Source organism: Taudactylus pleione, unplaced genomic scaffold (genome assembly GCF_031769625.1).
Source record: "Taudactylus pleione unplaced genomic scaffold, aTauple2 ptg000393l, whole genome shotgun sequence".
Lineage (NCBI taxonomy): Eukaryota > Metazoa > Chordata > Amphibia > Anura > Myobatrachidae > Taudactylus > Taudactylus pleione.
The window spans coordinates 12,512,790-12,535,951 of NW_028284794.1; the positions used below are offsets into that span (position 1 = coordinate 12,512,790).

Here is a 23,162-nt window from a genome sequence, read left to right on the forward strand (position 1 = left end):
AGTAGTATAATCAGTAGTACAGTCAGATATAATGGAGTCAGAACTTTAATCAGTAGTAGTGTCAGATATAATGGAGTCAGTAGTATAATCAGTAGTAGTGTCAGATATAATGGAGTCAGTAGAATAATCAGTGGTAGTGTCAGATATAATGGAGTCAGTAGTATAATCAGTAGTAGTGTCAGATATAATGGAGTCAGTACTATAATCAGTAGTAGTGTCAGATATAATGGAGTCAGTACTATAATCAGTAGTAGTGTCAGATATAATGGAGTCAGTACTATAATCAGTAGTAGTGTCAGATATAATGGAGTCAGTCCTATAATCAGTAGTAGTTTCAGATATAATGGAGTCAGTACTATAATCCGTAGAAGTGTCAGATATAATGGAGTCAGTAGTATAATCAGTAGTGGTGTCAGATATAATGGAGTCAGTACTACAATCAGTAGTAGTGAAAGATATAATGGAGTCAGTAGTATAATCAGTAGTTGTGTCAGATATAATGGAGTCAGAAGTATAATCAGTAGTAGTGTCAGATATAATGGAGTCAGTACTATAATCAGTAGTAGTGTCAGATATAATGGAGTCAGTAGTATAATCAGTAGTAATGTCAGATATTATGGAGTCAGTGGTATAATCAGTAGTAGTGACAGATAGAAAGGAGTTAGTACTATAATCAGTAGTAGTGACAGATATAATGGAGTCCGTACTATAATCAGTAGTAGTGACAGATGTAATGGAGTCAGTAGTATAATCAGCAGTAGTGTCAGATATAATGGAGTCAGTACTATAATCAGTAGTAGTGTCAGATATAATGGAGTCAGTAGTATAATCAGTAGTAATATTAGATATAATGGAGTCAGTAGTATAATCAGTAGTAGTGTCAGATATAATGGAGTCAGTAGTATAATCAGTAGTAATATTAGATATAATGGAGTCAGTACTATAATCAGTAGTAGTGTCAGATACAATGGAGTCAGTACTATAATCAGTAGTAGTGTCAGATATAATGGAGTCAGAAGTACAATCAGTAGTAATGTCAGATATTATGGAGTCAGTGGTATAATCAGTAGTAGTGACAGATATAATGGAGTTAGTACTATAATCAGTAGTAGTGACATATATAATGGAGTCCGTACTATAATCAGTAGTAGTGTCAGATATAATGGAGTCAGAGGTATAATCAGTAGTAGTGTCAGATATAATGGAGTCAGTAGTATAATCAGTAGTAGTGTCAGATATAATGGAGTCAGTAGTATAATCAGCAGTAGTGTCAGATATAATGGAGTCAGTAGTATAATCAATAGTAATATCAGATATAATGGAGTCAGTAGTATAATCAGTAGTAGTGTCAGATATAATGGAGTCAGTAGTATAATCATTAGTAATATCAGATAATGGAGTCAGTAGTATAATCAGTAGTAGTGTCAGATATAATGGAGTCAGTAGTATAATCAGTAGTAGTGTCAGATATAATGGAGTCAGTAGTATAATCAGTAGTAATATCAGATAATGGAGTCAGTAGTATATTCAGTAGTAGTGTCAGATATAATGGAGTCAGTAGTATAATCAGTAGTAGTGTCAGATATAATGGAGTCAGTAGTATAATCAGAAGTAATGTCAGATATTATGGAGTCAGTAGTATAATCACTAGTAATATTAGATATAATGGAGTCAGTAGTATAATCAGTAGTAATATCAGATATAATGGAGTCAGTAGTATAATCAGTAGCAGTGTCAGATATAATGGAGTCCGTAGTATAATCAGTAGTATTGTCAGATATAATGGAGTCAGTAGTATAATCAGTAGTAGTGTCAGATATAATGGAGTCAGTAGTATAATCAGTAGTAGAGTCAGATATAATGGAGTCATTAGTATAATCAGTAGTAGTGTCAGATATAATGGAGTCAGTAGTATAATCAGTACTAGTGTCAGATATAATGGAGTCAGTAGTATAATCAGTAGTAGTGTCACGTATATTGGAGTCAGTAGTATAATCAGTAGTAGTGTCAGATATAATGGAGTCAGTAGTATAATCAGTAGTAGTGTCAGATATAATGGAGTCAGTAGTCTATTCTGTAGTAATGTCAGATATGATGTAGTCAGTTGTATAATCAGTAGTAGTGTCAGATATAATGGAGTCAGTAGTATAATCAATAGTAGTGACAGATATGATGGAGTCAGTAGTATAATCAGTATTAATGTCAGATATGATGGAGTCAGTAGTATAATCAGTAGTAGTGACAGATATTATGGAGTCAGTAGTATAATCAGTATTAATGTCAGATATGATGGAGTCAGTAGTATAATCAGTATTAATGTCAGATATGATGGAGTCAGTAGTATAATCAGTATTAATGTCAGATATGATGGAGTCAGTAGCATAATCAGTATTTATGTCAGATATGATGGAGTCAGTAGTATAATCAGTATTAATGTCAGATATGATGGAGTCAGTAGTATAATCAGTATTAATGTCAGATATGATGGAGTCAGCAGTATAATCAGTAGTAGTGACAGATATGATGGAGTCAGTAGTATAATCAGTAGTAGTGTCAGATATAATGGAGTCAGTAGTATAATCAGTAGTAGTGTCAGTTATAATGGAGCCAGTACTATAATCAGTAGTAGTGACAGATATTATGGAGTCAGCAGTATACTCAGTAGTAGTGTCAGATATAATGGAGTCAATACTAAAATCCGTAGTAGTGTCAGATATAATGGAGTTAGTAGTATAATCAGTAGTAGTGTCAGATATAATGGAGTCAGTACTATAATCAGTAGTAGTGTCAGATATAATGGAGTCAGTACTATAATCAGTAGTAGTGTCAGATATAATGGAGTCAGAACTATAATCAGTAGTAGTGTCAGATATAATGGAGTCAGCACTATAATCAGTAGTAGTGTCAGATATAATGGAGTCAGTACTATAATCAGTAGTAGTGTCAGATATAATGGAGTCAGAACTATAATCAGTAGTAGTGTCAGATATAATGGAGTCAGCACTATAATCAGTAGTAGTGTCAGATATAATGGAGTCAGTACTATAATCAGTAGTAGTGTCAGATATAATGGAGTCAGTACTATAATCAGTAGTAGTGTCAGATATAATGGAGTCAGAACTATAATCAGTAGTAGTGTCAGATATAATGGAGTCAGCACTATAATCAGTAGTAGTGTCAGATATAATGGAGCCAGTACTATAATCAGTAGTAGTGTCAGATATAATGGAGTCAGTAGTATGATCAGTAGTAGTGTCAGATATAATGGAGTCAGTAGTATAATCAGTAGTAGTGTCAGATATAATGGAATCAGTACTATAATCAGTAGTAGTGTAAGATATAATGGAGTCAGTAGTATAATCAGTAGTTGTGTCAGATATAATGGAGTCCGTACTATAATCAGTAGTAGTGTCAGGTATATTGGAGTCAGTAGTATAATCAGTAGTAGTGTCAGGTATAATGGAGTAAGTAGTATAATCAGGAGTAGAGTCAGATGTAATGCAGTCAGGAGTATAATCAGTAGTAGTGACAGATATAATGGAGTCAGTAGTATACTCAGTAGTAGTGTCAGATGTAATGCAGTCAGTACTATAATCAGTAGTAATATCAGATGTAATGGAGTCAGTAGTATAATCAGTAGTAGAGTCAGACATCATGGAGTCAGTAGTATAATCAGTAGTAGTGACAGATATAATTGAGTCAATAGTATAATCAGTAGTAATGTCAGATATAATGGAGTCAGTACTATAATCAGTAGTAGTGTCAGATATAATGCAGTCAGTAGTATAATCAGTAGTAATATCAGATGTAATGGAGTCAGTAGTATACTTAGTAGTAGTGACAGATATAATGGAGTCAGTACTATAATCAGTAGTAGTGTCAGATATAACGGAATCAGTAGTATAATCAGTAGTAATGACAAATATAATTGAGTCAGTAGTATAATGAGTAGTAATGTTAGATATAATGGAGTCAGTACTATAATCAGTAGTAGTGTCAGATATAATGGAGTTAGTAGTATAATCTGTAGTAGTGACAGATATAATGGAGTCAGTAGTATAATTAGTAATAGTGACAGATATAATGGAGTCAGTACTATAATCAGTAGTAGTGACAGATGTAATGGAGTCAGTAATATAATCAGTAGTAGTGTCAGATATGATGGAGTCAGTAGTATAATCTGTAGTAGTGACAGATATAATGGAGTCAGTAGTATAATTAGTAATAGTGACAGATATAATGGAGTCAGTACTATAATCAGTAGTAGTGACAGATGTAATGGAGTCAGTAATATAATCAGTAGTAGTGTCAGATATGATGGAGTCAGTAGTATAATCAGTAGTAGTGTCAGATATAATGGAGTCAGTAGTATAATCAGTAGTAGTGTCAGTTATAATGGAGCCAGTACTATAATCAGTAGTAGTGACAGATATTATGGAGTCAGCAGTATACTCAGTAGTAGTGTCAGATATAATGGAGTCAATACTATAATCAGTAGTAGTGTCAGATATAATGGAGTTAGTAGTATAATTAGTAGTAGTGTCAGATATAATGGAGTCAGAACTATAATCAGTAGTAGTGTCAGATATAATGGAGTCAGTACTATAATCAGTAGTAGTGTCAGATATAATGGAGTCAGTAGTATAATCAGTAGTAGTGTCAGATATAATGGAGTCAGTACTTTAATCAGTAGTAGTGTCAGATATAATGGAGTAAGTAGTATAATCAGTAGTAGTGTCAGATAAAATGGAGTCAGTAGAATAATCAGTGGTAGTGTCAGATATAATGGAGTCAGTAGTATAATCAGTAGTAGAGTCAGATATAATGGAGTCAGTACTATAATCAATAGTAGTGTCAGATATAATGGAGTCAGTTCTATTATCAGTAGTAGTGTCAGATATAATGGATTCAGTACTATAATCAGTAGTAGTTTCAGATATAATGGAGTCAGTACTATAGTCAGTAGAAGTGTCAGATATAATGGAGTCAGTAGTATAATCAGTAGTAGTGTCAGATATAATGGAGTCAGTACTACAATCAGTAGTAGTGTAAGATATAATGGAGTCAGTAGTATAATCAGTAGTTGTGTCAGATATAATGGAGTCAGAAGTATAATCAGTAGTAGTGTCAGATATAATGGAGTCAGTACTATAATCAGTAGTAGTGTCAGATATAATGGAGTCAGTAGTATAATCAGTAGTAGTGTCAGATATAATGGAGTCAGTACTATAATCAGTAGTCATGTCAGATATTATGGAGTCAGTGGTATAATCAGTAGTAGTGACAGATAGAATGGAGTTAGTACTATAATCAGTAGTAGTGACAGATATAATGGAGTCCGTACTATAATCAGTAGTAGTGACAGATGTAATGGAGTCAGTAGTATAATCAGCAGTAGTGTCAGATATAATGGAGTCAGTACTATAATCAGTAGTAGTGTCAGATATAATGGAGTCAGTAGTATAATCAGTAGTAATATTAGATATAATGGAGTCAGTAGTATAATCAGTAGTAGTGTCAGATATAATGGAGTCAGTAGTATAATCAGTAGTAATATTAGATATAATGGAGTCAGTACTATAATCAGTAGTAATGACAGATATAATGGAGTTAGTACTATAATCAGTAGTAGTGACATATATAATGGAGTCTGTACTATAATCAGTAGTAGTGTCAGATATAATGGAGTCAGAGGTATAATCAGTATTAGTGTCAGATATAATGGAGTCAGTAGTATAATCAGTAGTAGTGTCAGATATAATGGAGTCAGTAGTATAATCAGCTGTAGTGTCAGATATAATGGAGTCAGTAGTATAATCAGTAGTAATATCAGATATAATGGAGTCAGTAGTATAATCAGTAGTAGTGTCAGATATAATGGAGTCAGTAGTATAATCAGTAGTAATATCAGATAATGGAGTCAGTAGTATAATCAGTAGTAGTGTCAGATATAATGGAGTCAGTAGTATAATCAGTAGTAGTGTCAGATATAATGGAGTCAGTAGTATAATCAGTAGTAATATCAGATAATGGAGTCAGTAGTATAATCAGTAGTAGTGTCAGATATAATGGAGTCAGTAGTATAATCAGTAGTAGTGTCAGATATAATGGAGTCAGTAGTATAATCAGTAGTAATGTCAGATATTATGGAGTCAGTAGTATAATCACTAGTAATATTAGATATAATGGAGTCAGTAGTATAATCAGTAGTAATATCAGATATAATGGAGTCAGTAGTATAATCAGTAGCAGTGTCAGATATAATGGAGTCAGTAGTATAATCAGTAGTAGTGTCAGATATAATGGAGTCAGTACTACAATCAGTAGTAGTGTAAGATATAATGGAGTCAGTAGTATAATCAGTAGTTGTGTCAGATATAATGGAGTCAGAAGTATAATCAGTAGTAGTGTCAGATATAATGGAGTCAGAACTATAATCAGTAGTAGTGTCAGATATAATGGAGTCAGTAGTATAATCAGTAGTAGAGTCAGATATAATGGAGTCAGTACTATAATCAGTAGTAATGTCAGCTATTATGGAGTCAGTGGTATAATCAGTAGTAGTGACAGATAGAATGGAGTTAGTACTATAATCAGTAGTAGTGACAGATATAATGGAGTCCGTACTATAATCAGTAGTAGTGACAGATGTAATGGAGTCAGTAGTATAATCAGCAGTAGTGTCAGATATAATGGAGTCAGTACTATAATCAGTAGTAGTGTCAGATATAATGGAGTCAGTAGTATAATCAGTAGTAATATTAGATATAATGGAGTCAGTAGTATAATCAGTAGTAGTGTCAGATATAATGGAGTCAGTAGTATAATCAGTAGTAATATTAGATATAATGGAGTCAGTACTATAATCAGTAGTAGTGTCAGATACAATGGAGTCAGTACTATAATCAGTAGTAGTGTCAGATATAATGGTGTCAGTAGTACAATCAGTAGTAATGTCAGATATTATGGAGTCAGTGGTATAATCAGTAGTAGTGACAGATATAATGGAGTTAGTACTATAATCAGTAGTAGTGACATATATAATGGAGTCTGTACTATAATCAGTAGTAGTGTCAGATATAATGGAGTCAGAGGTATAATCAGTATTAGTGTCAGATATAATGGAGTCAGTAGTATAATCAGTAGTAGTGTCAGATATAATGGAGTCAGTAGTATAATCAGCTGTAGTGTCAGATATAATGGAGTCAGTAGTATAATCAGTAGTAATATCAGATATAATGGAGTCAGTAGTATAATCAGTAGTAGTGTCAGATATAATGGAGTCAGTAGTATAATCAGTAGTAATATCAGATAATGGAGTCAGTAGTATAATCAGTAGTAGTGTCAGATATAATGGAGTCAGTAGTATAATCAGTAGTAGTGTCAGCTATAATGGAGTCAGTAGTCTAATCAGTAGTAATGTCAGATATGATGTAGTCAGTTGTATAATCAGTAGTAGTGTCAGATATAATGGAGTCAGTAGTATAATCAGTATTAATGTCAGATATGATGGAGTCAGTAGTATAATCAGTATTAATGTCAGATATGATGGAGTCAGTAGTATAATCAGTAGTAGTGACAGATATGATGGAGTCAGTAGTATAATCAGTATTAATGTCAGATATGATGGAGTCAGTAGTATAATCAGTATTAATGTCAGATATGATGGAGTCAGTAGTATAATCAGTATTAATGTCAGATATGATGGAGTCAGTAGTATAATCAGTATTAATGTCAGATATGATGGAGTCAGTAGTATAATCAGTATTAATGTCAGATATGATGGAGTCAGTAGTATAATCAGTATTAATGTCAGATATGATGGAGTCAGTAGTATAATCAGTAGTAGTGACAGATATGATGGAGTCAGTAGTATAATCAGTAGTAGTGTCAGATATAATGGAGTCAGTAGTATAATCAGTATTAATGTCAGATATGATGGAGTCAGTAGTATGATTAGTAGTGGTGCAAAAGATAGAGATATATTCTTGTAAGGAACAAGGAAATATATCAAGAAAAGAGCAAATTAGCCTTGCGCGGGGCACTCTTCGAAAATAATATCAGTGATTTGTAAATGATATGGTGAAGATTGTGCTAAAACTTAACATTTATTAGGACCTAAAATAAAGCTTTCTCATGAGAGTGATTCCAATAAGGAACAAATAACATACAATAAAATAAACACTCATAGAGAGTCTATGAAGGAGTTGACAAAATAAACAATGAAACATACAATATAAATGAAGACGGTGAATCAGCCTTATATGTAATGTCAGAAGGGAGTCGCAGATCAAGATTCAATCATCCTATCATAGGATTAATGTATGATGCGACCGTTCATGAATAATATAAACATTTAAATGAATATTGTCTAAGTAGAAGAAATATTGTCTAATAAGACAAGAGGCGAAAATATACAGCAGACCTCAGGACCCCAGTCCTCAAATGAAAATTCATAGAGGAACTAAGAGGATACACCTCAAATAGAGTTTGAATATAGTTGAGAATGATTCTAAAACATCTTGATAGGGGAACCTAAATAAGTATGTATATAATCATTTGTATACAGTCTAATTAGATACATCTGACAGAATAAGAATCATGAGTTAAATCATACATTTGTTATTATTCATTGGACAAATTCCTGGATCATAAAATGTCAGAAAAAGGTACATAAATCAACCTTCCCCAAATCGGTCTCAGATCAGCGTCTCAATTCCACCTGTGACATAAATCACTTATAATAATAAATATCATGAACATATTGAAGGTGCTAATTAATAAATAATGATGAAAAATAGGAATTATAAAGTGTTATATATTGCACCTATTGAATCAATACACCAGTGAAGTTTATATTATTCATGAACGGTCGCATCATACATTTGTCCTATGATAGGATGATTGAATCTTGATCTGCGACTCCCTTCTGACCTTACATATAAGGCTGATTCACCATCTTCATTTATATTGTATGTTTCATTGTTTATTTTGTCAACTCCTTCATACACTCTCTATGAGTGTTTATTTTATTGTATGTTATTTGTTCCTTATTGGAATCACTCTCATGAGAAAGCTTTAGTTTAGGTCCTAATACATGTTAAGTTTTAGCATAATCTTCACCATATCATTTACAAATCACTGATTGTGAGTGCCCCGCGCAAGGCTAATTTGTTCTTTTCTTAATATCTTTTGCTTCATGTGTTTTACACAAATTTTGTGGGTGCACCACCAACCAGGAGTCATCCAATGAATTTTACAGTTAGGATAGACCAGAATGTTGGTTTTCTGTATTTCATTTGTATCTTCTTGTGTTATCATTTCAAGTATATATTTAACTAGTGCGGACTCATACCCTAGCCTAATTTAATTAGTAGTGGTTTCAGATATAATGGAGTCAGTAGTATAATGTGATGTTCTGATTTTGTTGCGGACCTGGGGTGGTAATAGGAGCAGACACTGAAGCAGGTTTAAAAGTAAATGTGGAGTTTTTAATGAGTGGCTTAACAGACATGAATGTGGTAAAACAGAAAGTCCGGGTATAGCAGTAGTGAGGCAAATAGGAAAAAGTCCTGTTAGTGACAGGCAACGGAAAATGTCCAGGTAGTTACTGGTTAGTATAAAATGTCCAGGTAGTGGCAGACAAGGGGAACTGTCCAGGTGGTGACTGATTAATGAAGAATGCTGACTGAGGAAGAAATATCCAGCAGAGTGTCAGTGGAGGCAAGGTGCAGGGTGAACAGCAGGACTCAGGTACTCAGGCAAGGGGAAGGTAATGGAGGATGCAGGGTAGTCCAGCAGGTTATGGAGCAGACAAGCAGGCAGGCAGGTAGCGTTTCACAGGCAACAGGTGGTGAGCACAGGGAACTCTCTCTCAGCTATGCTGAGAAACACGTTGCACTGGCAATGAAGTGAGGCTCTGAACCTCCCTAAGCACCAAGTGCTGTGCCGTGACTGGCCAGAGAGAGCATGTGACAAGCCAGGATTGGGCGAGCAAATCACATGGCCGGAAGCAAGATGGCGGCGCCCATGCCAAATGGAACGGAAGCACTGCCAGGCCTCACCAGCCCAACATGACAGCATACCCGCGCAGAGCCATGCACAGCCAATGCCCCTCTCCACACAACAGCACCACACCCAGACGCCCCCCACCACAGTGACCTCACAGGTAATACCCATCGACCACCATGCCAAGAAACCCTGGTCATGACATATAATCAGTAGTAGTGTCAGATATAATGGAGTCAGTGGTATACTCAGTAGCAGTGTAAGATATATTAGAGACAGCAATATAATCAGTAGTACTTTGAGAAATTTTGAAGTCTGTGTTATATTGACTAGTAATGTCCAGTGTGATATATTTAGTACTATAGTCAATAGTAGTATCAGATTCATTATATTCTGTAGTATAAATACTTATCGGGTCAGAGATGATGGATTCCGTTGTATAAGCTTTACTGGAGTTGTTTGTAATAGGATTGGTTTAGTAGCCAGTGCCTGCGTTATTGTCTATTGTAGTGTCTGTAATATCGTCTCTTGTGTTTACTTCTAGTGTTGTTGTTGGTGTAGTCTGTTTGGGTGTTATTATTGAAGTGGAGGCATCAAGCAGGTGAGTTGTAATTTCAGACGTACCCAAAGTTGTCTTATCCGAAGTAATATTTGCCGTGACCTCATCGGTGACTTTTTTGGCTGTTGAAGTTAATTTGCTTGTAGTATGTTTAGTAGTTTGACCTGTAGAATAAAAATTAGCTTTCAGTTTATTCACACTTCCTCTAGGAGATGTGGCTGTTTTTTCCTTTATGTGACATTGTTTAATTTTCAATATACTTTTATTTAATTTTGTGAATTGAAACAAATAATGACTTTAAGCTCGATCCAATTAGGTGAGAAGGGGTCAAGTTGCTGATTCAACTGCATAGAAACGGGTTCTGGACTATAGATAGACAGTAATTAGATAGACAATGTCTAGATAGACACCAGATGTTAGACAGACAATAATTAGACAGGGACAAAAGTTAGACACACTAAAGTTTGGCATGTAAGACGGGCAACAGGTACAAAAGGTCGACAGGGTCAAAAGTTCGACATGAAAATGGTCAACACAAAAATGGTCGCCATATATATATATATTTTTTGTCAGGGTTAGGTTTAGTGTTAGGGTTAGGCCCTTACTTGAGAGTTAGGGTTAGGCACTTACCCCCATGGTTAGGCACTTTCCCAGAGGGTTAGGGTTAGGCACCAAGAGGGACGGTTAGGATTAGGCACTTACTGATGGGTTAGGGTTAGGCACTAGAAGGGATGGTTATGGTTAGGCACTTACCCAGATGGTTAGGGTTAGGCACCAGGAGGGAGGGTTAGGGTTAGGCACCAGGAGGGAGGGTTAGGGTTAGGCACTAGAAGGGATGGTTATGGTTAGGCACTTACCCAGACGGTTACCCGTTTTCCATTTTTCATGTGATGCCCTGGGGGTGTCCTGGGCTGAATGTTTTTTGGGTGCCCTGCGCCCCGGATGTGAACCACTTAGTGTTAGGGACTGCTAGTGACAGAAAAGCTGTGACGTGGCCTAGCAGCTTCCCATGTATTTGGAAATGCATGCAACTAATATCTCTGAATTTCTATTGCCATATAGTCTTCATATATTGTTGCAGGTATAATTCAGTGTGCCGAGGAACAATAGGGGGTTAACCCCCCCTTTTTTTCTATTTGGTATGACCCCTCCCTTTCATGCACCTGAAAATTACTGCCAGATTGATTGAGCAGCTGTCAATTTTTTATTCTGTCTCTGGGCCAGAATATTTTGGGCCCACTTCTGCATTCGGCAATGGGCAATTTAAAAAATTAGCTTCCAGACCGTCGACTGAAGCAAGAAGTAGTAATGAGGTTCAATTCCACATTTTGTGTAGTTGGAGGAATAGTAGCTACACATCTAGTCATGGGAAGAGGGGACATGGTACCTTATTGCAGGACACTGGATAAACATTTTAATTTTATGCAAGCTAGTAAAGACATTTGAAAGTGTAACAAACTAAGTGAATTTTCACACTGCCAGCCTGAGCGAAGTCATACCCTTTATCCAACCTCAGGAAAGGAAGTTAGAAAATAAAGTTCTGAGAGCAAGCGATTCTGCTTAGTATATTTGTCTTGTCAACTTTTTATTCACATGGATACAAGGTGGCAGTTTTGCAGCAGTTTCTAAATGACAACCCTGCTCTATTCTATTCTAAAATGTGTTTTGATGGCAGTTTTGCAGCGGTTTTGCAGCGGTTTTGGCCTTAGTAAATCTGCAGATAGCAAGACCGCCATCAAACCTCAGTCAACACACATTTTAGAATAGAATAGAACAGGTCTGTCATTTAGAAACTGCTGCAAAACCGCCACCAAACCCCCAGGGTTTAGAACAGAATAGAACCCGCCTCCAAACCGCCGGGATTTAGAACAGAATAGAAACCGCCGTCAAACCGCCGCTTAGTAAATTTTGCCCAGGGTAAGAGTTAATTTCCCCACACGTCCCCATCAAGCATTAATCTGGTCCTGTGTAGGATTTTTGAGCCATTCTATCATTTGTATTTAATCGGGAACAGTGTGATGCAGGCTACACAATAACATTTATCTTGCTTTTTATTTCATTGTCATAAAACCAGCTTAACGCTACATTTATATCCTCTTGTGTAAATAAAGCAATCACAGTGAATGATTCACCAGTAGTTTAACTAAAGAGTCCAGGCTTCACTACTATGTAACAGACAACTCATTCATTTATCGGTGGATACTGTAGGATTTTTAAATGAATTACAAAAAACATTTTATTGCATAAAATGACGGCAATCGCAATAAACTTCACTCCATCTGTATGGTTTGTGATACACACTGCCCTCTTGGACTATGGGACTGATTTAGCATGGATTGCAAGTGTAACAGCGGACGCAGATCAGCTGACAGTGCGTATCGCACTCCCATCACGCACGCACGTAGATACCCATCGCAGAGTGAGTGACGGGACGATGTTACTCGATGTCACCAATGTGTACGCAGGACTGCGAGGTATTACGGATGTGAGAAAGCGGTAGTGGGCGTCTCTATGCTGGCTGAGCGGTGGCTGACATTATCATATTTTCAGAGCTGAACTGCATGAGATTAAGCATCAGCGAGCGCAATAGCCATCCGTGCTGAATCAGGCCCAATATCAGCATCCCAATGACTAACAATATTTAGTACTAGGGTGTGACTGTGATTTGTGAGCTTGTATTTAGAGCTGTCATGTGTCCTTAGAAATGTTGAGTATCCAATAATAACTTTACAACTTGTAAAACACAATCTATGGCTGTTTATGTGTATTTTACTGACGTATGGAATTTAACTCCTGGGTTGCACTCTGTACAGTATAATCACGAGGGCTAGATTTACTAAGTGGCACTTTTGCAAGCTGCTGATTCTGAGCAGTTTTGACCCTGAAAATGAAAACAGTAATTTTATCAAATGCAAACAAGTCTTAGAACTTGCTGTCCCTTAATACCACAATAATATCTGTGATCTCAGGCACACATATACAGATATAAGTCTGTTTAGTGACAATATTTTATAAATGACTCTCACCTATATAAACGTATGGGGATACCTAGAGTAATAATCAGATAACTAGGGGGGTAATCAATTGGGCTTGGCCGTTTCAAAGCAAAAAATATCACAGACCTTCACAGCTCCCAATTATCTCTCCTCCATCTTTGCTGCTGGGAAGCCAGGGGGCTGCTGGGAGAAGTAGTTCTCCCTGTTGTTACATACACGCGGAGGTCACACACTCATACTTACACACACTCAGGGTTGGACTGGCCCACAGGGGTACAGGGGAAATCCCCAGTGGGCCCCAGTGACTGAGGGCCCCTCCACTTGCTCTAATGTCAGATTCCAGACTATGCACCCAATTATACATGGTTACGCTATTAGAGGGTCAGTTGCATGGTCTCTAATGTCTGTCAAAGCTTCTATGGGGGCTGGCATCATCCCCCGTGGTAACTGACCACACCCCAAAGCATTGGCCCCTATCACTGCATTCCCCTGGTAGGCCCTTCATGCTCCAGTCCGACACTGCACACACTCACACATAATTACACACACTCACACATTCTACACACTCTGACCCATATACTTTCACACACATACTTACAGACACCACTGCTGCAGAAGACTGACGCTGGAGGGAGAAGACACTGTTTTGAAAGATGAGTGATTACTAATTAACTAATTAAGCTCATTGCAAACTTCAAATTGCTTAATTAGTCATTAGAGCAGGTACCACAGGGGCCCCAGAGCAATTCCGACCATCTTTCCTAAAAATATGGATTTTAGGAAAAAAATTGGTCGCGCTCTGGGGCTGTGAGAAAAAAACCTCCCGCTGCTCAAAAAATGAAAAACCCTGCATCTAACTGAAAAGCAAAAATCCTGCACCTGCGTGAAAAACCCTGCAGTTGCAGGATTTATACTATTCCCGCACCTAATTGAATACCCCCCTAGTGTACCTTTAGCATGTTCTCTCAGAACATTGTTAATGTTACAATTTGTCATTGCATATCCGATCAACTTATAGGTTTTGTTCTTACTTTAGTGGCCCTTAAAATGGTCAGGTCACCTCTGGGATAAGCATTACTATCACTGATACTGTGTGGTCTATTTACTAAGCAGTGTTAGGAGACAGAGTGAAAAGTGATAAGAAAGTGATAAGGTGCCAGCCAATCAGCTCCCAACTGTCATTTTTTCAAACACAGCCTGTGAGATGGCAGTTGGGAGCTGATTGTCTGGCACCTTATCACTTTTCTCTCTGTCTCCTAACACTGCTTAGTAAATAGACCAATATATCTTTTATGACAGGTATCGTTAGCTAATAATTCCGCTAGTAGTCAGTGCTACAGCAGGTTATATAATTCCAGACATTTTGATACTTTTGTTTTTCTTTGATATAAACATGGGGTAATAGGAACATAACAATGTCAATAAAATATAAATGTTGGCTTTGATATTGCAGTGGATATGTTTTTACCAGTCAACAGAGTCAACTGATTGTGTATTACTTTGTATTTACATTAATAAAAAATAGAGCTTAATTAGGAAATGTAGGAACCAGCAATTTACCCCAAGAAAGCTATATTTGCAGTTCCCCTGAGATTGCTACAACGGGATGTAGTTATGAGACTAAATGGGAGAAGCCCGACAAGGGGCTTAAGATAGTCATCGAAATATGCAGAAGGACGCCAGCCGGACGAGGTAAAGTAAGTCCAGGGTGCCCTTAGTGATAGCCACGCGGGAGGGAGAGGGAGAGTTAGGTTTAGGTAGCATAGCGGGTTAGCATTAGGTTTTGGAGGGGGGAGGTTAGGGTTAGGCACCCCTAGGAGGGCGAGGGTTAGGGTTAGGCACCACTTGGGGGAGGGGGTTAGGGTTAGGCGCTAAGTGGGGAGGGTTAGGTTTAGGCACTTAGATTTAGGCACTAATGGAGAGGGTTAGGGTGCAGGGTGGGGAGGTTTAGGGTTAAGCTACAAAGAAGGACAGGTAGGGAGAGAGGGGGGGTAAGTATACTTACCTGTCCCCTGTCGGGATAACAACTATCGGGATGCCGCCGTCTGTAATTTGACAGGAGGCATCCCGACAGCCAGCATTACATATCGAATCCGCTACAATGACTCGCCGATTGTATGGCTGCCTCAGTGTAACTATTGACTATCATCAATGACCATTCAATGCCCAAAGTTTACTTAAGAATCTCTCTCATCTTATCTCACCAGTAGCACCGGTTTTATCATCAGCAGAGAAGATTATTCTCCATGCATGGAGCCAAGTGCATGACTTGTGTGATTCCAATGCGGTTCTACTAGATTGGAGGAGGGATTAACTCTTTTTCCACCAGTAGGCCCATATTAAAGTATACCCAAAAGAATAAATCTAAAGCTTGGCTGCTTGTAATTTCCCCATGCCTGCATAGGCTTCCTCAGTGGCTCCAGTAATCTCCCACACATGTATAAATAATTTATAACAGGACAATGATATATTCCAAGGGAAAGTCAGTTATGTATGTCCACCTGGTCTGATGACAGGTTCCTCACACCAGGCCCCCGTGAAGTCATCTGTACACACACACTTTACACCGTCATAAGTGCCGCCATTTAAACAGGTCATTCCTATAACGAGAAATGTTAAAGAGCTTGATCAACAATAGGAGATAAGAATAGTTAAGTCATTTGCATATATCATTACATTTCTGGGAGGGCTTCGCCATACAGTTCACCCTTTTCTACTTGGCAAATATGCCCCAAATTAGAAAACAGCAATAAACCACGTAGAACCAGCCAATGAGCAGCCGCTACATTTAAAGCGGCCGCTGATTGGCTAGCGGCCCTTGAGAAATAACAGATGATTTTGCTCATCTGTCATTTCACGAGGTGTAAGTATATGTAACAGCATATACTTACACATGTTCGGCATGGTTCGGGTAAGTCTTTTTTTTGCTTTAACAAGACCCTGGATGCTACGGAGAGCAGCGCCAGGATGTAGGTGAGTATATGATCTTTTTTGCAGGGCCATGCACACAGTTTTCTACTTGGGACAAGTGGACCGACGGGCTAGTACAGGTAATATATGTGTGATTGAGGTATGTGTGTATTAAACTTGTACTAAATACGGTGTGTGTGTCATGTCTTTACTTAACTATTTATTTTACAGTGGAGGTATGGGTGCCGGCCACCTGCTGGCACTTGTAGTTCCACAAGTGCCAAAGGTAAGACATGCTAGCAGGGCCGGATTTCCCGCTAGGCATCCTAGGCGCTCGCCTAGGGCCCAGTTGGACCCAGGGGACAGGTATCCCTGCCATCACTACAACAACTCAGCCGATTGTATGGCTGCCTCAGTGTAACTATTGACTATCATCAATGACCATTCAATGCCCAAAGTTTACTTAAGAATCTCTCTCATCTTATCTCACCAGTAGCACCGGTTTTAGCATCAGCAGAAAAGATTACTCTCCATCCATGAAGTCATGTGCACGACTTGTGTGATTCCCATTCAGTTCTACTAGATGGGAGGAGGGATTAACTCTTTTTCCACCAGTAGGCCCATATTTAAGGTATACCCAAGAGAATATATCTAAAGCTTGGCTGCTTTAGATATATTCTGCATTGGCATGGGGCCTATGCAGGCCCCATGCCTGCATAGGCTTCCTCTGTGGCCCCAGTTATCTCCCACACACGTATAAATAATTTATAACAGGACAATGATATAATCTAAGGTAAAGTCAGTTATTTATACCCACCTGGTCTGATGGCAGCTTCCTCACACCAGGCCCCCGTGAAGTCCTCTGTACACACACACTTTATACCGTCATAAGTGCCGCCATTTAAACAGGTCATTCCTATAGCGAGAAATGTTAAAGAGCTTGATCAACAACTAACAGATAAGAATAGTTAAGTCATTTGCATATATCATTACATTTCTGGGTGGGCTTCACCATACAGTGCACCCTTTTCTACTTGGTAAATATACCCCAAATTAGAAACAGCAATAAAAATTAGAGATGTGCGCTGCCGCTAACCCCTGTGTTTTGGTTTTGCTTTCGGATCTGAGGTTTTTTTTGTAATTGATAAAAAGTTTTTAAAAAAGATAAAATCACATGTAATGTTTACAATCCAAAACCAGAAATTCAGATTTAAAATCTGAATTTTTGAACCACAAGAAAATTAGAACCATGACTGCATGGATTTATGAGATTCGGGTGGATTCGGATTTCTGGAAAACTGAACCGCACATCTCTACTAAAAATCTCTCTAATAAAAATCTGTGGTGTACCTCTTTTATTATTTATATATCCTAGGGTTGAATATAATTACTGTTTATCAAGTATCACAAGTCTTGGAAATGGGAGGATAATAACTCCTTTGTTTCTCTATTAGCTCAAACATGCCTTTGTATTATATTTCTGGGGACATCCCTCTTATACCACATATGTAGAGTATCAAATTGTTCCAAGAGGTTACAGATAGTGTAGAATAAATTCCATATATATATATATATATATATATATATCCAACAAAGAAAGCCTTTAACCTGCGCTGTATTATAGGAAGGTAAGTTTTAAAAGAACTTCAATCTGTTATCAAATACTCAGCAGTTGACTGTCCAAAGACATTTTCTTAAGAATCCTGTCACAAAACTAGATTATAAACCAAAACCACTTTTATCTTTACCTTCAAAGTTTTACCCTGTAGAATCAAGGGGGAGCCATATTGATGTTTTTTTATAATTGTGTGAGGGAGGATTTTAGGAATCTAAAAATTGGCAATAATAAATATAATAGTAATCTGAGTTCTGAAGAAAAACAGACCTTGAAACAACTTAAGATAGATAATAGTCTGGTTATAAAATTGGCAGATAAAAGAGGGGCAGTGGTTGTGCTAGATAGATCAGCTTATTTGAAGGAGGCATATAATATCCTCAATGACACTAGCACCTATGAAAGACTCCCTAACAATCCCATGAATCGATACCAAGATGAGCTACTAAATCTGCTCACTAAGGCATATAAAGAAGGTTCAATCTGTAAAGAGGAATTTGATTTCTTATTCATAAAAAATCCAAGGATTCCCATGTTTTATGATATCCCAAAAGTACACAAGAATAGGGAAAAAATTGAAGTCTTATTTGAAGGATTCAACCAGTTTATTGAGACTAATTAAAGACACAAAATGGTCTCCTGCTTATAGGTGGGTAACAGTTGATGTACAGGCTTTATATTCATCCATACCATACCAGAAAGGTATGAAGGCGGTTGAGGAATTATTATTGAATTCACCTGAAATAACAATAAATGAAAGGAACTTCATTCTGAATGGACTAAAGTTTATTTTAGAACATAACTTTTTTGAATTTGAGGGAGAATTTTTCCTACAAAAACTTGGTACAGCAATGGGCACGAAAATTGCCCCATCTTATGCTAATATTCTGATGGGAAAGTGGGAGCAGCAGTATGTTTTCGATTCATTTTTTGATAAGAATAACATCATCTTGTTCAGGAGGTATATTGATGATCTCATTTTAATTTGGTCAATAACTTTATGTCATACATCAATCTAAATGAATACAATTTAAAATTCACATTTAAACAACATGAAAATGTGATTGACTATCTTTATATTGTCCTCAGTAGTTAAAATGATAAGGAAATCACAACTAAAACTAATTTTAAAGAAGTAGACGCAAACAGTTTTTTCCAGCTACAAGCTGCCATTTCAATGTTTGGCTTAACAATGTACCTTATTCACAAATTTTGAGAATAAGAAAGAATTGTAGTAACGATGATCAATTCCAACTACAATCAGAGATGCTTAAAGATAGATTTCTGGAGAGAGGCTATCAAGAGGAAAAATAATGGAGGCAGTAAATAAATCTTCATGGCTTAACAGAGAGGACCTTCTTAAAGAAAAATTGGCCCCTACTAATGAGAAAATATTTAAGAACAGCCCTTTTGTCACACAGTATAATAGAGAAAACAAACTGCTTAATAAGGTTTTGGATCAGCATTGGTACATTTTATAGAAGGGCCCTTCTATATTGGGCCCTAGTCTTCCATCTAAACTAAGACTTGTTTACAAATGGTCAAACAATATGAAAAGCATCCTAGCCCCTAGTAAACTAATAAAAATCAAAGAAGGTGAACCAACATACCAGGGGTAAAAAAAATTTTAATAAAAAAATGGGTTGTTTCCCATGAAGGAAATGTATCTGTTGTAAATTTATGGAGAAAAGAGCATTTGTATGGCCAACTAAAGAGGGTATACCTTATAAGATCAGAGATATAATTACCTGTAATACTGAGTTTGTAATCTATAGAATCACCTGTGATGCAATAAAACATATATAGGTAAGACTAAAAGATGTCTCAAAATCCGTATTTAGGACCATTTAAGGAACATAAAAAATAAAATCACCAAGACATTTTCAAAACTTTCACCAGTCAGAAACAAAAAGTCATACTTTCACAGCATTAGAGCATATTAGGGAGAATGAAAGAGGGAGCGATATAGAATTACAGTTATCAAGAAGGGAGTCTGATTGGATTTTTACCCTCAATACCATTTTTCCCAATGGTTTGAACAAAAATATTGACATAGTGTCTTTTTTGTAAGGCTGTTTGTATTTTTGAACATGTTCAATGATGCTAAGTTTAGTGAGTATGACCATATGTAAGATTGTAAACCAAATGCAGAAGTGGCAATAAGGGTTTGACTATCATTTTTTTCACACACCAATTCACATTAAATTATGTATCTATTATATTTTCTTTATTATATAGACCACATTTTAAATACACATATCTTTTAAGTATCACTTTAATATTATGTCAATTAGATAATAATAGCACTATGTATTCAATAATTAATCGATTTTGGGATCAATTGTTCTATAAAATAGAACTATCTTTAGGTGCTATTTGGTATTAAAATAATCCTGATTAAAAGACAACTATTAGAATTAATCAATTAGATAATTTTAGGTGCACAATTTAAATTTTGAGATGTACACTGTATTTAATTAATAAGAGTAGTTAATAACAATTTAAAAATCATTTAAAATATTCAGTCAAAAGCTCATTATTAGTATTTTGTTTATGTTCATTTAAGGAATACAATCTACAGTTTAATCCATTGATTGGATTTAGAATTCATTTAATGTTCATTCAAAATCTTTATTTAAATGGCCACTGTTCCCCTTTTTAAATGATAAATCCATTAAGTGAAGACAAATCTTCTACAAAATGGCCACTGCCTATGAAAATTAGTAGCGGTGAGAATAGTGTTAACAGTCGCCCACAAGATGGCCACCGCATCGAAGTCCTGTTACTGTTTAGAGCTAAAGATGTCTGTCGCGTTATAAGGGGGAGGTGCATCTGATTTGTGTGATTTCACGTGGGCCAATTGCTATGTGGTGTAACACAACACCTCCGTGATTGGTTCTAGGTGGAACGCATTTTCCGCCAAGTCATGTGATTCCTCAGGAGGGATATGATGTGATAGTTCAATTGGTCACTGTTGGAACGCCCAAACAGAATGGAACACATAGACTATTAGCTGGAACCCGGAAGTCAGTTATTTCATCTGACATTTGCAGTTTATTTTGGGTTATTTAGAGACATAAAATAGTCCACACTACATTGTGATAACACTATTAAACTGTAGGGAGTCATCATTTGTAGGTTGTTATAACCATTCACTTTGTTTAGACCTTTCACTCTGAACCTAAATTAGAGAAAGTGATGTCACTCCCTAGGATGAATAAAAGGCAGGTAAGTACAGCACGCTCTCACATACACATGGAGAGGTGCTGTCAGCAGGATCTATTCAGAGCAATTTCTGTAAGTAAACTGCTAAATTCTTCATTTAGTTTACAATTATGTTTTTTGGATGTAATTATCCTCATTTTATATGTTGGGAATAATGTCTGTTGTTTAATATATGCAATAAAATTATATCTATGTTATTCATATGATATTCTAATATTAATCTGGGTAGAATTAAGTACCAGTTGTTTTTGTGATACCTTATTAAGAAGCTGCTAGAATTAGTCACACATTCTGTTTGGAGAGAATTACTTAATTTAATATAAATTGTATTAGAGTCCTCTAATATATTAGGTTCTTTGATTCTACTTGATTGGTATGGTCCATATAGGCTATTTGGTGTCTGGAGATTAGTTCTGTCCAGAAGTCTGACCATTGAAGATTAACCATTTGGGAGTGTCCCGGTCTTGTTACTGTGAGTTTCACATTGGGAAAATTATCCTGGTATGTATTAACATTACACTAAAATGAAATGTAGAAATTTATGATCTCGCACCATCAGTATTCTGTACCCATTTTTTCTTGTTGTTTATTAAGATATACCCCTGATGAAGTCCATATAAGAATGAAACGCATCATGGGTCATTTTGGTCACTTCTACCCATCCAGGGGAATACCAATATCATACATAAGGTGGGACAGTATTATTGACCACCCATTCTAGAATTGTTCATTTTAATGTATATTATGTTTTATACAACAATTTTTATTGATAAAACATTTTTTATGATATTAATAGTGGCCGTTGGGCCTTCTTGGGTGATTTTTTCTTTCTGATATTGATCAACGTCATCAGAAGAATAGTCCATGTTAAGTCCATATCTACAACTAACCACTGGGTGGCATTCCTTAAAAAATGCCAGAGTATTTGAAATCTGTTCCACACTATCGGTTTGAGACCAATCTTTCATGTTTTATTTATGAGGACTATATCTACTGAATAACAATTGAGAACTAAGTCTGTGTCTTTCTAGACATTGGTCCAGGATTGACCCATATCCATTTGTAATTCTAAGGACTATATGTATGAAATCTCCACTAATTTTAATCTAATGAAATTTTAATAATTATCAATTTATAAGCGCACTCTTTTGTTTTTTGTTGGATATATATATATATATATATATATATATTGAGGTAAGTATGTTGTAGTGCGTACATTTATAAATGAGGAATATATTCAACACCTACTAATCAAATAAGTTTGTCTAGATGACTGATGACTGATGCTTGTAGAGAAAACAAAGATGCAGGTGTTTTTTGTTGCTGCAGAAATAGCATCCTTTCAGTGGGGTTTCTCTAGTGTGTAAGATATGAGTGAAAATTGGCATTGATCTCACTGTACTGTCTCTCTGTAGCCACTAGAGATGAGAGGGTCTGGTTCCCCGAGATCCAGACCCACACAAATTTCGGGGATCCGGGACGATCCGAACCTGCCTACCCCAGATCCCTGACCCAAGGCAAAACCTTGTGACCCCTCTGTTGAGTCACGAGGTTTTGTTTTCAGCAGGCTTAACACTGATTGGCTGAGAGAGCCGTCTGTCACGGCTCTAAGCCAATCAGCGTTAAGCCCATTGAAAACACTACAAGGGAGGGAAAAAAGATGGCGCCTGCCATCCCACCCGCTGCCTGACACCACCGGCACCCCCACTGGCAGCATCCCCCACTGCCGACACTCCTGCACTGCTGCCCAACGTACTGAGGACACCGTCAGTGACCCCCACACTGCTGACACTGCCAACACTCCTACAGTGAGGATGCCACCAGCACCCCTGCACTGCCAACACAGTCA

The 23,162-nt window shown here is 36.8% G+C and overlaps 1 protein-coding gene across 1 annotated transcript in view; it reads right to left on the reverse strand.

Annotated features, from left to right (window-relative positions):
- LOC148507485 (uncharacterized) overlaps window positions 1-23,162 on the reverse strand; it is a 32,269-nt gene that overhangs the window by 6,657 nt on the left and 2,450 nt on the right. The window contains 6 exon segments of the mRNA XM_088446120.1: window positions 51-1,397; window positions 1,511-2,074; window positions 3,200-3,659; window positions 6,032-6,431; window positions 13,341-13,448; window positions 19,812-19,869. Coding sequence (XP_088302246.1) covers window positions 51-1,397; window positions 1,511-2,074; window positions 3,200-3,659; window positions 6,032-6,431; window positions 13,341-13,448; window positions 19,812-19,869 — 2,937 coding nt within the window.